Source organism: Hydra viridissima, unplaced genomic scaffold, assembly GCF_058129835.1.
Source record: "Hydra viridissima isolate aposymbiotic clone 2 unplaced genomic scaffold, HvirCarnegie_v1 scaffold_3, whole genome shotgun sequence".
Classification (NCBI taxonomy): Eukaryota; Metazoa; Cnidaria; class Hydrozoa; order Anthoathecata; family Hydridae; genus Hydra; species Hydra viridissima.
The window spans coordinates 12,780,001-12,794,915 of NW_028324302.1; the positions used below are offsets into that span (position 1 = coordinate 12,780,001).

Here is a 14,915-nt window from a genome sequence, read left to right on the forward strand (position 1 = left end):
CTGAATAATCGATTAAATGCAGATTTTAAGTAATTAGTTTATTATGAAGTTACCAAAATCCTTTTAAGCTTTATCTATAAAATATCTGCATAAAAACACAAACAAAGAATGTTCAATGATTTTGAAGCGCTAACGTTGTTCCAACAATGGCCGCCAAAAATCACGAAGAAAATATCTAAAATTGAGATCAAAAATCTATCTGAAGTTCTTTTTCGAAAAAACGCATTTTTTATCTGAAAAGGCGATTCCCTTGTTCGTTTATAGCATTGGATTTAATAGCGAAGTTTTTATCTTAAAAACGGAGTTTTTTGAATGTTTATAGCAATGGACTTTTTTTTTCTTCGCTTTTTACGGTAAAAACTTCGTGTTTTACGGAAAAAACTTCGTTTTTTATGTTTATAGCATTGGCCCTTGGTTAAGAAATTTTTTCCTGCATTCATAAGCAAATTTATTGGTATTTTATTCATCCTATTTTACTATTGTAGTACTAATTTACAAGTCCTGGTTTTTATGATAATCAGACCTGGTTTTTATGATAATCAGGACCAAGAGTTTTACAGAGAGAAGTATGTAATCTGGTGCCAATGCTATAAACAATTCGAAGTTTTTTTCGAGAAAAAAAATCTTTCGTAAAGACGCAATTTTTCACGTACGAAAAAAAGTTCGTAATCTCGAAGAATTTATCGCTGTTTGTATTTTTTTCGCCCATTGCTATAAAGCATAAAACGTAAACGTCACTAAAATTCACGAACTTTTTTTATCCGTAATATATAGTAGTAATATAATAGTAATTTTTATTGTAACTTTTATTTATTAGGCCTACTTAATGAATTTAATTAGTCATTAAGTATGCTGTGCTGTCTATTCTATTTTTATGAATATTTTTAAATTCTAGTATTTGGTGTTTAAAAAAATTGTGTAAAATTAAAATAGGAACATGGATTTAATTTTTTCGGATGAAGACTTTGATTTCGAAGTTGAAGAAAATGAGCTTCGCCACCGATTGCCTCGAGAGGTTGGTGTTTAAAACATTACTTAAAATTACTATATATATATATATTTTAATGATTTTTTATCGAACAAAATCAGAAATCATACTAAATAGGCGCAGAAATTATATTTTTGTTTTGTTTTTCAATATCATTTTAGTTAAATGGTCGCTTTTTTAACGAAGATGTTTCTGACAACGTTTTTCGAGAGCAGTATCGAGTCCCAAAAGCTGTATTAGATTTTTTAGAAACTAGGCTTAAATATGATTTGCAACATTACACTAAGCGAAATAAAAGCAATTCAGTACTTTTCCAAATAATGGTATTTCTTCATTTTATTGGCACAAATGTTTTTTTTCATGTTCTCAGAGACTGTCATGGAATCTTTACCAACACAATTTATCGTATTATACAGTGTTGGAGAAGCTATTTTCAATTTTAGTGTATTAAGTTAATAAAACTATTGTAAGTATATATATATTTACATATATATATATATATATATATATATATATATATATATATATATATATATATATATATATATATATATATATTGATATATACTATACATTACATCATGTTATCATTGTTAATTTTATATACTGTAATATATCTCTGCTGTTTTTGAATAGAATGATTAAATTGCCATTATTATTACCCTTGTTATATATCATTAGCACTGTTAGTAGTTTACTTTACATTAGTTTATAACTATTTGTATATAAACTTGAATGTAAAATCTTTATTTAGAAATATGATTGATTGATTACATACTTATATTATGTTAATATATACTATATATTACATACTTATACTATAACATTTGTAAATATATATATATATATATATATATATATATATATATATATATATATATATATATATATATATATATATATATATGTATAGGTATGTATATATACATATATATACATATATATACATATATATATATATATATATATATATATATATACATATATACATATATACATATATATAAAATATAATGTAGCAATACATATTTTTATTTAAATAGCTTGCTGATTAAAACATACTAAGCTTCCCAAGAAGAACCTCTTTGTTTTCTCTGATTTTTATTGCTAGTAACATTTTAAGTTCTTTAAACAGCATTTTATTTTGTTGTGTATTATTTTGTTGTGTATTTGTGTATTATATGGCATATTTATCGACTATTTATACTTTTCTTTAGTCAAACACTATGAAAAATTTGTTTAACCAAAATTACTATCGAAAACCTTCATAAATAAGTATGGAATTATAAATTCATGCATGCATTGTTAACGAAGCACAACAAGGAACTGAATAATCGATTAAATGCAGATTTTAAGTAATTAGTTTATTATGAAGTTACCAAAATCCTTTTAAGTTTTATCTATAAAATATCTTCATAAAAACACAAACAAAGAATGTTCAATGATTTTGAAGCGCTAACGTTGTTCCAACAATGGCCGCCAAAAATCACGAAGAAAATATCTAAAATTGAGATCAAAAATCTATTTGAAGTTTTTTTTCGAAAAAACGCATTTTTTATCTGAAAAGGCGATTCCCTTGTTCGTTTATAGCATTGGATTTAATAGCGAAGTTTTTATCTTAAAAACGGAGTTTTTTGAATGTTTATAGCAATGGACTTTTTTTTTCTTCGCTTTTTACGGTAAAAACTTCGTGTTTTACGGAAAAAACTACGTTTTTTATGTTTATAGCATTGGCCCCTGAAGTCAAATTTTTAACTACAACAAATTTTCAAAAATTCTGAAAGAACTTTGTGAATTGATCATATTCGTCTCATTTGACACTTAAAATGGTTAATTTTTTAATCCGCAGACTTTACCAACTGTTAAAGCATATGTAAAATATAAATGTATAGAAATTGAGTTTGGTACAATTTTTTTAGGTTCGAAAATATTTTTAAGTAAGTAGAAAAAATGAAAAAATGAACAAAAAAATTGTTTTTCAAATGGTAACTAATGTTACCATTTGAAAAACAATTAGTTACCATTTTTCAAATGGTAACTAATGTTACCATTTGAAAAACAATTTTTTTGTTCATAAATTCTACGCACTTTGCTTTATTCTACGCAATTATTTGCATTTATGCGCATTTTTTTATTCGCATTTTTACTCAGCTATTTACATTTCTACTCAATTATTTACTTCTCTTAGCTTTTTTTTTTCACTTCTTATTTCTATTTTAGTTTTAACTTTTTGTTACCGACTACTGTATTGATGATGAACCTTGGTTATTTTATTGATAACTTTGCAAATATATATGCATATCATAGTGTCCGAGGAATTGCACACTTACAAAGTTTTAAATTTTAATGCATTTTACAATAATTTAACTATAGTTAAGTTATATAAAATTTCTAACAAACAGATATTAAAGGGCCTTAGGACTTTATTAGGTTTGGTCTCTGCCTTACACAAATAAGTTTATAATGTTCTGAATTTTTCAAAAAAAATTCCTAAAAATTCGATGCAGTTTATTTTATCAAATCTATAATCTTAGGGTTATTGAATTAAAATTAAGATTAACTGTAGTAGTTATTAGTTACAGCTATTAGTATTAAATATTGAAATAAATTTTATTCTACGTTTCTTCAATGACGTCACTCCAGTTGTAGCTTTAATTATAATTCTTATATATATATATATATATATATATATATATATATATATATATATATATATATATATATATATATATATATATATATATATATATATACATTACCAAACAAAAAATATTAATGAATAAGATATTAAAGTAATTTTACCTCATAAATATTCATATTGAATCCGATTCTTTTTAAATTTGATGCTTAGATAATCTTTTAAAATTAAGTAGTAAATTCTGGATCCACGATTTGAGATGATAAATATAAAGCATGTGGATGTTTACCTTCACAAGCAAATAATGCTATGCTTTGACCGATTTAAAAAATTATAACGAAAATAAGAGTGTTACACTTTGCTTCTGCAGAAATGAGAAATTTTTGAGCCATTTAAAGTTGCAGCATTATTATTCAAGGAATTGCAAAGATCAATCATACTTCAAGTTTTTGGTCTTTTTTTTTACTGATATTGCGCATAAACCATATACTAGAAAATACATTCTTTTACCGAGATTAATTGCGTTATTTCTAATCTTATCCTAATCGCAAAGCCAGCTTGATTAAGAAACGATCACACAGTAATGACTCACAATGACACACAAAACGAAAGTTGAGGGATCTAGAAAAAAGTAGGCTAATTGAGGTCTTTGTTACATCGTTTTTTTGCTTAAAATTTGGTTACTAGACAAGTTGTATGCTAGTCCATTAGTAGAAATCTAGTTCATCGACTACAAATAAGTAGTCCATGACCTATTCTTTTTAAAAAAACTAGCTAACAAATAAAAAGTAGGCATACTCTATATATATTGTTTTATACATGATTAATAATTGGGTCTAATTAGATATGGTCTAATTAGATATGGTCTAATTAGATATGGTCTAATTAGATATGGTCTATTTGTCTTAATCATTCAAATCTAGTCACACGTCACATCTCAGAGAATTTTGTCTACTTAAACAAAAAATTCTTTAACAATAAAAAGATAATTTAAAATTTACCAGATTCTAAGGCTGTAAGAATTAAGAAATTAATAAATGCCAATAAAAAAATAACTTTAAACTGGTATTGAGAAAAATTTCATTAAAGTAAGTTAATCAATTCAGCAGATATTTTTTCATCATTTCTTTCTATGCAGAGAAGAATCCAAAAAATATCCTTTTAAAAGTGTAAGACTCTTTTTATACAAGTTTGCTTTTATGATATTGACCAAAAAATATCCTTTTAAAAGTGTAAGTGTCCTTTTATACAAGTTTGCTTTTATGATATTGACCAAAAAATGGTTAGTTAAAGTAAATTACCAAATATATGTAAGTCAAATATATATAACAGATTATGACTTTAAAATGCTGAAAAAGTTTCATGTAGTTTCTTCTAAAACACTAGCTATTTATTAAAGTTAATATAAACCTATTGCAACGTTAGTATGTATACAGGTCTATAGCGGCTCAAAAGCCTCAGTGATCAATAGAAAGAACTAATTCATTAACTTGATGAAAGTTAATCCTGAGGTAAAAGTAATGGCACTAGTTCATTTCTCTAAAAAGATGAAATATGTTAGCTAGAAAAATTTGAAATAATACTTAAATGATAGACTAAAAAAGCTAAAAGAAAATTTTAAAATATGCATTTAGTTGCATGAAGTAAAAGGATGGCATATTGTGTTATTTGTTAGCTCATTTTTCAGCAATTGACCTAATTACAGTAACATCTATGATTTACTTCCTATTGCCGCTTTTGTTCTGTGTACTCGATATTTCTCTATATTTCCTATTGTTTGTAAAATTAGTCCTTGAAATTGTATTTTCGATATATGGTGTCGAAGGATTTGCTAAGTGCTATAGCTTTAGCTATTTAGTATTCACCCACAATAGTTAGGATAGATTTAACTTCAACTATTTCTCTACATCTGTAGAATGTTGTATTTATCGAACTATTAACCCACCCAACATAAAACGTCTTTAAGACGTCTGTAATTTATCTTTAACTCGTCTAGACGTCTGCAACTAGTTAAAGACGTGTTTGCGACGGCTTTTGCACAAGTCATTAAGACGTTTTCCGACAGTTTAAGACGTCTTTAACACATCTTAATAAGACGTCTTTCGGAATAACTAGTTTAAGACATCCTTATGAAGGACGTACAACATTTTTTTTTTTTTTGCCAGCCATGCTAGTTGAGCATTATTAAAAATCTATTGTTTTAAACAAAAGAAATTTAATTCTCTTAAAGTCTGTCGGGTTCCTCGAAAATTTTCTCGCCTAGCCAGTCACATCAACTCGCTTTTACTTATTAAAGATTACAGCAATAGAAAAAATTTTACAGCAATAGAACTAATTTTGCAAAGATAGACATTCTTAATATTTTAAGAAATAACGCGGATGAAGAGAGGAAATTGAGATCATTTACTTGACTGCTTGAGTACAAGTATAACTTGAGATATAATATCAACTAGTTTTGTAGCTACCTGGAGCACTATATATATATATATATATATATATATATATATATATATATATATATATATATATATATATATATATATATATATATATATATATATATATATATATATATATATATATATATATATATATACCCCAAGAATAACTAAGTATTTAATATTAACATAAAATGATTTACCAGCAAACTAAATAACAAAAACTAATGGGTAAATATGTACTTTTTATGATAAAAAAAACACTAAAAAAATACACAAATAAGGCTGGTGAATGAAGGACCAAAGAATTGAATGAATCCAGATCTTGACAAAAAATTTTGTTTAAGCTTTTTTATATTTCGCTAAACTTTTTTTAGTCATTTAAAAATCATCTACACAGGTCTAATTTATCATTCACATACCTTGTTTACACGAAAAAAGTTCCCAAATTTACAAATGTTCATCTTGAAAATTGATGAAATCTCTTCTCGTCGACAACTAATTTCTTTTACCTTGGTCTAATTTGTTTAGTAATTCATCAACACGTGAAGTAGTTACTTTATTCTGAATAGTCTTATTAAACAAATGCTATAAAAGTTTAAACTTATGCTAAAAATTAGAACTATGATAATAAGTTCCACGTCCCTCTCTTATACGTCCATGCTTTATTTCCTTCCTTAATTCCGTCTTTAATTCAAATTGCGTAAGAATTACAAGAATAGTGTGGTTTAAAGTTATCCGGTCTGACAATAAAATCAGTTGCACACACTGTTGAAATTAGAGCTTTTCTCTGTGATACCCCAGCAATTTCTTTTTTTAAAATGGACTGTTGCTCATACTGGATGGTATTCTTGTGAAAGGTGCATTATCAAAGGTTCTTGGGAAGGAAGGGTAGTGTTTAATGAAGAACAAGAATTTTGCAAGAGGACAGATTACGATTTTAGCTGCAACATCAAAAATACAAGTCTCCTCCTATAGCTGCTGGTATTAAATGTGTTTCCGGATTCTGAGACCAGTTTAAGACATCAAACGTCTTAAATTTGTCTTTAAGACGACTTGTTGTTGGGTGGATAGGTATATCATAATTAAAAAAAAAAAAAAGAAGCCATGAAGTTTGCTGTTTCCAAGGATTTGAAGGGAACCAAGTGACTACACAACCAACTGCTATTTTTGTATGGTGGATCCTTATAAACATTTATCCTAACAAACATTCTATATTCTATTGTACCAGTACCACACAGTGCAGATCTTCCTGTACCTACACCTCCTGCAAGGACTGTTCAAAAGACACTGAGGTAGTGAAGTAGACTATGATCTTGCTAAAGTGGTGTTTGGCAGAAATGCTCACTATCCAAACCAGGAAGAACATAATGACCTTATCGAAGATCTTCGCTTAATAAAGTCAAATACACTATTTGAACTATTTATTTCAATATGAAATAGTGGGATTTGATGGATAAAAGTAACAATCCAAAGAGAACTTCACCAGCACTTCTCACATGGAGTTTTCTCGCAACAAACACATCGATAAAATAATAATAATCTTCTCTCCAAACAAAACTTATCTTTACAAATTTTCTCGTTCATTTATACAGGATATAAAATATATTTTATATTTACACTGCTATAGCACTATATATACTACTATATACTTATAAGTAACATTTTATTCTTACATTTTAAAGATTTAAAAGGTAAGAACAAAATTATATGTGCTCACAAGCAAAGTGAGGTGCCCAGGTGCTGTCTTGGTGTTCAACTAGTGTGCCAAAGATATGCTTCGAAAGCTGCACACATTTTTTTAGATGTTGTTATTGAGAACGTTTTAGCTCTTGTTTTGATGAACTAATTATTTTCAATTGTTATTTTAATTGTTTATACTTATTTTCCCTATTTTAATAACTGATATTTTTGTCATGAAACCTTTGCTAAGATTTTTAGCTTACTTGAAAATTAATAGAACCATGTATTATATTATAAAAAATCCAAATTTCTAAATTCATCATCCTGACCACAAAAACGATATTGTTTTCGAAAGACCGAAATTGTTTTGATTCATGTTGTTTTGTTACAAAGAACTGTGAAGTTATAGTTTTATCCTAGAACAAGAAAAAAGCAAAATTTTGTTACATACTTTTGTAACTTAATACTGCATAGTCAAGGCCCTGTAAAAATAAAAACTACTTTTATCCTTAAAATGGCAATCATACCCTTTTAATTGTTCTCGTACTGTAATAGAATTCGTGTGTTATGCTTCGTTTTTTCTTAGAAGTTAAACAGATTCTGAAAGACCTATGTGCATTAAAGTAATCATAACCACCTATTTGGTAAGTTGCTAGATTGCTAGCACATTTGATAGCTAAGGAACCTTTCAATTTGTAAACAGTACCTTCCCTTATAACTTTAATGCTCTCATCCTGTAATAATTTTAAATCATTAATCAAAGATTGCAATACTTTGGCTAGACCCTCTTTAATTAAAGATAAATTAAATAACGTAACTAGCTGTGTTGTATAAAGTTTAAATTTTAAGATTTATATTCAGAAGTGAAAGGTATAATGCAGTAATTTTCATTTGTTCCACTCTTGAATTAGTATGGTTGTTAGAAAATAAGGGATTTGTTTAATAATTATGGCTATCACAGAAATCTTTGGTATTTTCATTTTTTGATATATGGCCATACATTACTTCCATAAAAATACCATCATGGCTTAAAATTTAATTAAGACACTTGGAAATCAATGCAGTGGAATAACATAATTATAATTATTTTTTATGTGTTTTATAAAACTTTGTGAGAGATGTTTGAAAGCTGTTTCAAGTTCAGGATTGCCACTTTTATCTTAATTAATTCATTTTCGGACAATGTAAAGAAAATGTTACAAATTCTTTACATTATCAAAAAAAAAGGTTTTGAGTTTTAAACCATTTAGTTATTCGTCTTAAAATTCGCCTTTTTTTCTCTGAATTTGTCGACTCTAATTGCGATTAATTTTAATTCGTCAATTTCTTTGACTGTCAAAAGAAATGTAAAAACCTCCTTCTTGACATCAAATAAGCTGACAAGTTCATCAGGTTCATCATTAAAAAACTACTTTCTAAACCATCAGCTGTTCATTAAAATTTACATCCTGTTAAACCTTTGATTTTGGATCTTCTACGCTATATATGAAACTCTTGATGATCCTACAATTTTTGAAGGATTTTATGCGGGGCTTGATAACACAAGGAATCTTGCAATGAGGTACATTCTCATTGACGTATATCAGAATTCAAATTCCAAAATTTTATAAATATTTTATAAATATTTTATGAAACAAAGAGCATTTGAATATTTTTTCGTCTAACATATTGCAATTTGGTCTGAAGTGTGAGAAGGATGATAGGACTGATTTACTGAAGTGTCTGAATCTTAAATGAATCCTAAATAATACCTTAAAAATGTTATAACTGTAATGACCTAGAATAACATAACTTTTGTGTAAGCAATATTTATAGGTTTAAGTTATGGCTTGCTAAATTGCGTCTTAGGCCTGAGCTTAAACTAGACTTAGCCTAGATACTTCACACATTAAACTTCTGAAATTTGAGAAAATTAGAATAAATCAACCAAAACCGAGACTTGCCAGTATTCATGCAGTTCAAAGTTAACAATATCCTATTAAAAAAAAATCAGCGGTCTTGATTCTCCTCTGAATATTGGATAGCATGCCTAAATGAAAAAATTCAACACCAATATTTAATTATCGTATCGTAGTTTTGGTCCATATATTTTAAAATTAGTTTACCCAATACTTGTAGGCAACTTAAACATACAAAATTTGTGATCACTTCAAAGGTCTGACTTACATTTCACTCGTGTTGAATTCGATTTTTGGTTTTTATGAAATAAAGTGAATTTACGCTGATTATGCGGTGCGATAAAGTAAAACATATCAATAAAGTAAAATATATCAATTAGTTTATGTTTTTTCCTTATACTATCGTAAAAATAACGCCACTTTTTTTTTTTGACGAAAAATAACATTAAAAATAACGTCTTTCTTGAATTAACTATGCAATCATGAAGAATTTGCCAAATATTTGTTCATATTTACTAAATAGAGCAATTATTGTGTTAAGCAGTATTTATATGGTGAACTACTTTTACCTAGGAAAAATCTTCACAACCTAGTATAAAGTAGGTTAAAGAGTTGCCCTACTTTTTTTCCCCCACCTTGCTCTCGTAAGCTTGGTGAGCGTCAGTTGAACCAGTTTATTTTGTTCAGCCTACCCATAAACTAGGTAAGTAGCCAAAATTGCCAGGTTGTTTTCAGTGAACCTAACACTAAAATACGTTAGTAAGCTATGCTAAATACGTTAGTAACATCTATAATATAAGAAGGATTGAAATGATTAAAACATGGACAGAAATGGTTTGGCAAGGGTAGTAGGTGAGCTTGCGTACATACTCAAATTAGTTCGTTTACGTTATTTTTGAAAATAAAGAATAGTAAAGAGAATCAGAAACAAACATCAGGAATTAGAATACAAATGCACTTCTCATTTTACTTAAAGTCAATGATTGGAGACTAACACAAAAGCAGAATAAATAGAGCATCACAATAATAGCCGTTTTGTTGAACAACATAATTGAATAGATACAGTATGCGACAAAAGTGTTTACATGTTTTTGAAAAATATTCTTTTTTAAAATAAATGATTGAAATACATGTTTATATATCAATATATATATACCAAAATAAAGGTAATTCATTGTAGTTTCATGTTTTGAGCCTGAATTTAAATGAATGAGAAGTGTTTATAGCAAATTATTTATTGAAACAAAATGTCAGATGTAAACAGTTTTGTCGCGATTTATGCTATTATTAATTTTAATGCGAAATTAATACTTTGTGGCTATATTTTTAATTTGTTTAAATAAAACATATCTCAATTAGTAATAAACGGTTTATTTAAACTTAAAATTCGTAATGTAAACAACAGAAAAATTATAATTGAAACAATGAAGAAAGTGTCGAAAGAAATTGAAAATTTAGCTGTTCAGAAGCTTAAATCAGGATTGTCTCTTCGTGAGACAGGACGAGAACTTAATATATCTTATTGTTTAGTCTATAAAATTAAGAAGCGAAACGATATAGAGGAGAAATGCAACAAAAATGGACGCAAGAAAATTTTCACTACTCGAGATCAGAGAACAATTTCTAGATTAATCATGACAAATAAAGCAAAATCAGCACACGATGTAAAGAAACAATTAAATAATGCTCAAGGTACAGTGGTAACCCAGCAAGAACAAGACGCATTTAATACGTATTATTTTAATATTATTTACGTTTTTTCTAGAGTAGACAATAAAAACACGTTTTAAAAACGATCATTCGAGATGAGTTTCAGCGGAATACAAAACTTATCTTTAAGAGACGTATTTAATACGTATATTTTCTGTATGTGCAAGCGCATAATAATAATTTTCGCGTAAATCCGGATTTTACGGAACAGCCAAATTATGTGACACACTTTTTCAAGTTAGTTTTAAAGTTGCATAGATGAACTTGATTTGGTGTGTAATTTTTTAGAAATATGTATCAAAAGAGACTTTTTTTGAATAATACAATTATGGAACTTTAATTCTAAACGGAATTCTTTGATGTAATATTTTATTTATATTTTTCAAGTATATATCGAAGCCTTCGATATATACTTGATGATCAGCATTCCTTCGACAAAAGAATGCTGGTTCATTTTTCTTATATTTTCTCTCGCTGTTAAAAGCCTTTTTTCTTACTACCTGCCGAATTTCATTGAAAAAAAGTATACTTAGACACTTTAATACTATACTCCAATATCACGTATATATCAAAAGAATGCTTGTTCATTTTTCTAGCATGTTCTCTCGCCCTTAAAAAACTCTCTCTCCTTCTCCCTCTCTCTTCTCTCTCTCTCTCTCTCTCTCTCTCTCTCTCTCTATATATATATATATATATATATATATATATATATATATATATATATATATATATATATATATATATATATATATATATATATAAAATGTTAATAACTCAGTTATAAGTTAATTAAAAAGTTTATATATGCAAAAGTTTTATTTAGGTTTTTTCAATATTGTTAAATATGGCATACTTCAAAAAGTACCGTAGATTAAATGCAATATTAGATACTATTGTTGATTCAACCAGCAATGGCAGTGACATTAGTGATATACCAACAACACAGCCTTTTCCAAGACATCATGGAAAAGCAAGTTAATTACTTGTCTGGTCATAATAGTATTTCTGATTTTGGATATAATGATAAATATATATCTTCCGCTGAATCAATTGGTAATCCTGATATATTCCCAATAAAAGATTCATTAACTTTCAGTAAAAAAATAAGACTTTTGGTACTAAAACACAACCTGAGTAATAATTGCATAAATGATTTTCTTGAATTGCTTATAAATGAAGGGCATTGTTTACCAAAAAATTGTCGAACTTTTCTGAATACTCCCAGGAGTATTGACTTTGAAGAAAAGGCAGGAGGGTTTTTCACTTATTTTGGAGTTGAAGTTGGAATTGTGAGGGAACTTAATAAAATTCAAAATAATAAAGTTGATAGTGTTCAGCTATTCATTAACATTGATGGCCTTCCAATTTTTAAATCATCTAAAAAGCAATTGTGGCCTATTCTAGGGAGGTTTTTGCATTCAGATGTTTTTTTAATTGGCTTGTTTTGTGGATTTTCAAAACCGAATTCTGTAGAGGTGTTTCTGTAGAGGAATTCAGTTTATAGATGAGATAAAGTTATTGCAGTTTTCTGGAATTTTATATGAGGGTAAGAGATATCCATTTTCAATAAAAGGTTTTATTTGCGATGCTCCAGCTTGCTCTTTTCTCAAAGGTATTATTGGCCATACTGGATATTTTTCTTGTGAATGTTGTCAAGCAAAAGGTACATACAAAAACAATAAAATTGTCTTTAATGATTTCCATGATTGTTTGCCAAGAGAAACACATGAGTTTAATGCTTTCTTGTACAAAGACCACCAAAAAGTTTGTACTCCTCTAATAAGTTTGCAAATTTCTTGTATTAATAGTTTTGTTTTAGACTACATGCATTTGACATGTTTAGGAGTAATGAAACGAATTCTAACATTTTTAATACAAGGGCCAAGAATCTGCAAGCTATCAAATTTACAAGTTCAAAACTTATCTGCAAGGTTAGTGGCCTTAAATGGTATGCTACCTTCGGATTTTGTTCGGCAACCTCGATCATTGTCCGACTTACCATTTTGGAAAGCTACTGAGTTTAGGCAGTTCTTATTATACTCGGGGCCTTTAGTTTTAAAAGGCATTGTTTCCAAAAAAGTATATGATCATTTTTTGTGTTTTCATGTTGCTATGAGAATACTTTTGACTGAAGACAATGATTTCAGGAATCATTTTGTTGTTTATGCACACAATTTGCTTGTATTCTTGTTAGGTCAGCAAACAATATATATGGTGATGACTTCTGTGTTTACAATGTACACAACCTAGTCCATATACATGAAGATGTTGTTTATATGGGGTGTTCACTAAATCAAATATCAGCCTTCCCTTTTGAAAACTATATGCAAAAACTAAAAAAGTATGTACGCAATTCAAGTAATCCTGTGGTTCAAGTGGAAAAACGATATGCTGAGTTTAATGAAGTAACATTTCATTCAACAAAAACCATATCAATAGAAATATCCCTTCGATTCCGGGATTCTTGTTTCCTTATTAAAGATCAAACTTTTTGCTTGTTGAAAGAAAAATTGGATTGTGGTCGCTATATTTGTATTTCAGTACTGCAGGGTACATTGTTAGCCCAAGACGCTCAAGACTGAATCAGGAACATGTTGATATGTTAGTGTTTCTATCTGAAAGTCTGGAAATGGCAAAGAAAGTAACTTAAGGAATAACTGTGTAGACCAGTATTGATTTGGGTGAAAAATGTTGTTATTTATCTAGTTATTTAATTACTCAAACGTTTACAATCCTTGGCTTGAAATACTTAAATTATGCCGTTGTTGTTTTGTTTTTTTACATGTATAATAATATTTTAATTTACAACTTGTTGTTCAGTTATGGCATATTTTGTTTAATTTATAAAAATGTTAAAGTTTATAAATAAGAGTGATTATTCAGTCATGGCTTATTGTTTTGTTATTTATCTAGTTATTTAATTACTTAAATGTTTACAATCCTTGGCTTGAAATACTTAAATTATGCCATTGTTTTTTTACATTTATAATAATATTTTAGTTTATTACTTGTTGGTCATGGCATATTTTGTTTAATTTATAAAAATTGCGTTTTTTAGGTTTGTAATTTTTCATTTATTATTTGTGGAAAAAGTTGAAACACAATTTTAAACAAGTATGAAGAATGGCATTGTTTAACTTTATTAATAAAAATAGTGTGTTTTTCAGCTAGCATGTTTTTGTGTTTTGCTTTGATACAAAGAATTGTGAATTTTTATTGGCAAACTTAGTCTAAATTAAACTTTGGTTTGGTACCGAAATTGGTACCGAGAACTGTAGATTTTCACTGGTATCGGTACCGAATACTGTAATTTTGTTACCGTGACAACACTAATTAGAAGTTATATTTTAAAGCAGAAACTGTAGTCATATTCAATGCCAATGCTTCATTTTTAAATAAAACAGTTAAAGATCTGACACTACTTCCAGGTAATGCTGTAGTAAGAATAACTTCTAAATAGTTTCTTAAAATTACAAATAAATTTATGTCTTTATCCATGGTATCCATGGTGAAGTTAGCTCACCTAGTTTATAAGTATATAAAATTCCCACTTAAATGCA

General features: G+C 27.8%; 3 protein-coding genes and 1 pseudogene across 4 annotated transcripts in view; 3 read left to right on the forward strand and 1 right to left on the reverse strand.

The window, feature by feature from the left end:
• The window catches only part of LOC145202412 (transient receptor potential cation channel subfamily A member 1 homolog), a 22,344-nt gene extending 18,293 nt beyond the window's left edge, over positions 1-4,051 (reverse strand). For both annotated transcript variants that reach the window (XM_090081821.1, XM_090081820.1), the window contains exon 1: positions 3,791-4,051. In XM_090081821.1, coding sequence (XP_089937947.1) covers positions 3,791-3,805 — 15 coding nt within the window. In that variant the 5' untranslated portion in view covers positions 3,806-4,051. The remainder of the gene's footprint in view (positions 1-3,790) is intronic.
• LOC149891074 (uncharacterized) lies at positions 680-1,431 on the forward strand. Its single transcript, XM_090080993.1, has 2 exons — positions 680-1,015; positions 1,150-1,431. The coding sequence occupies exons 1-2, from the start codon at positions 938-940 to the stop codon at positions 1,429-1,431; spliced, it is 360 nt and encodes a 119-aa protein (XP_089937119.1). The 5' UTR covers positions 680-937.
• Positions 4,052-10,825: 6,774 nt separating the features above from the next.
• LOC149891075 (uncharacterized) lies at positions 10,826-14,528 on the forward strand. Its single transcript, XM_090081277.1, has 2 exons — positions 10,826-11,627; positions 13,550-14,528. The coding sequence occupies exons 1-2, from the start codon at positions 11,614-11,616 to the stop codon at positions 13,935-13,937; spliced, it is 402 nt and encodes a 133-aa protein (XP_089937403.1). The 5' UTR covers positions 10,826-11,613; the 3' UTR covers positions 13,938-14,528.
• On the forward strand, positions 12,157-14,528 carry LOC149891076 (uncharacterized; annotated as a pseudogene).
• Positions 14,529-14,915: the final 387 nt, after the last annotated feature.

Bases quoted from the DNA above. Each gene is read 5' to 3' on its own strand.
- LOC149891074 (XM_090080993.1), top strand. From the start codon at position 938: ATGGATTTAATTTTTTCGGATGAAGACTTTGATTTCGAAGTTGAAGAA. The intron at 1,016-1,149 runs GTTGGTGTTTAA...ATATCATTTTAG, and splicing joins GCCACCGATTGCCTCGAGAG to TTAAATGGTCGCTTTTTTAA.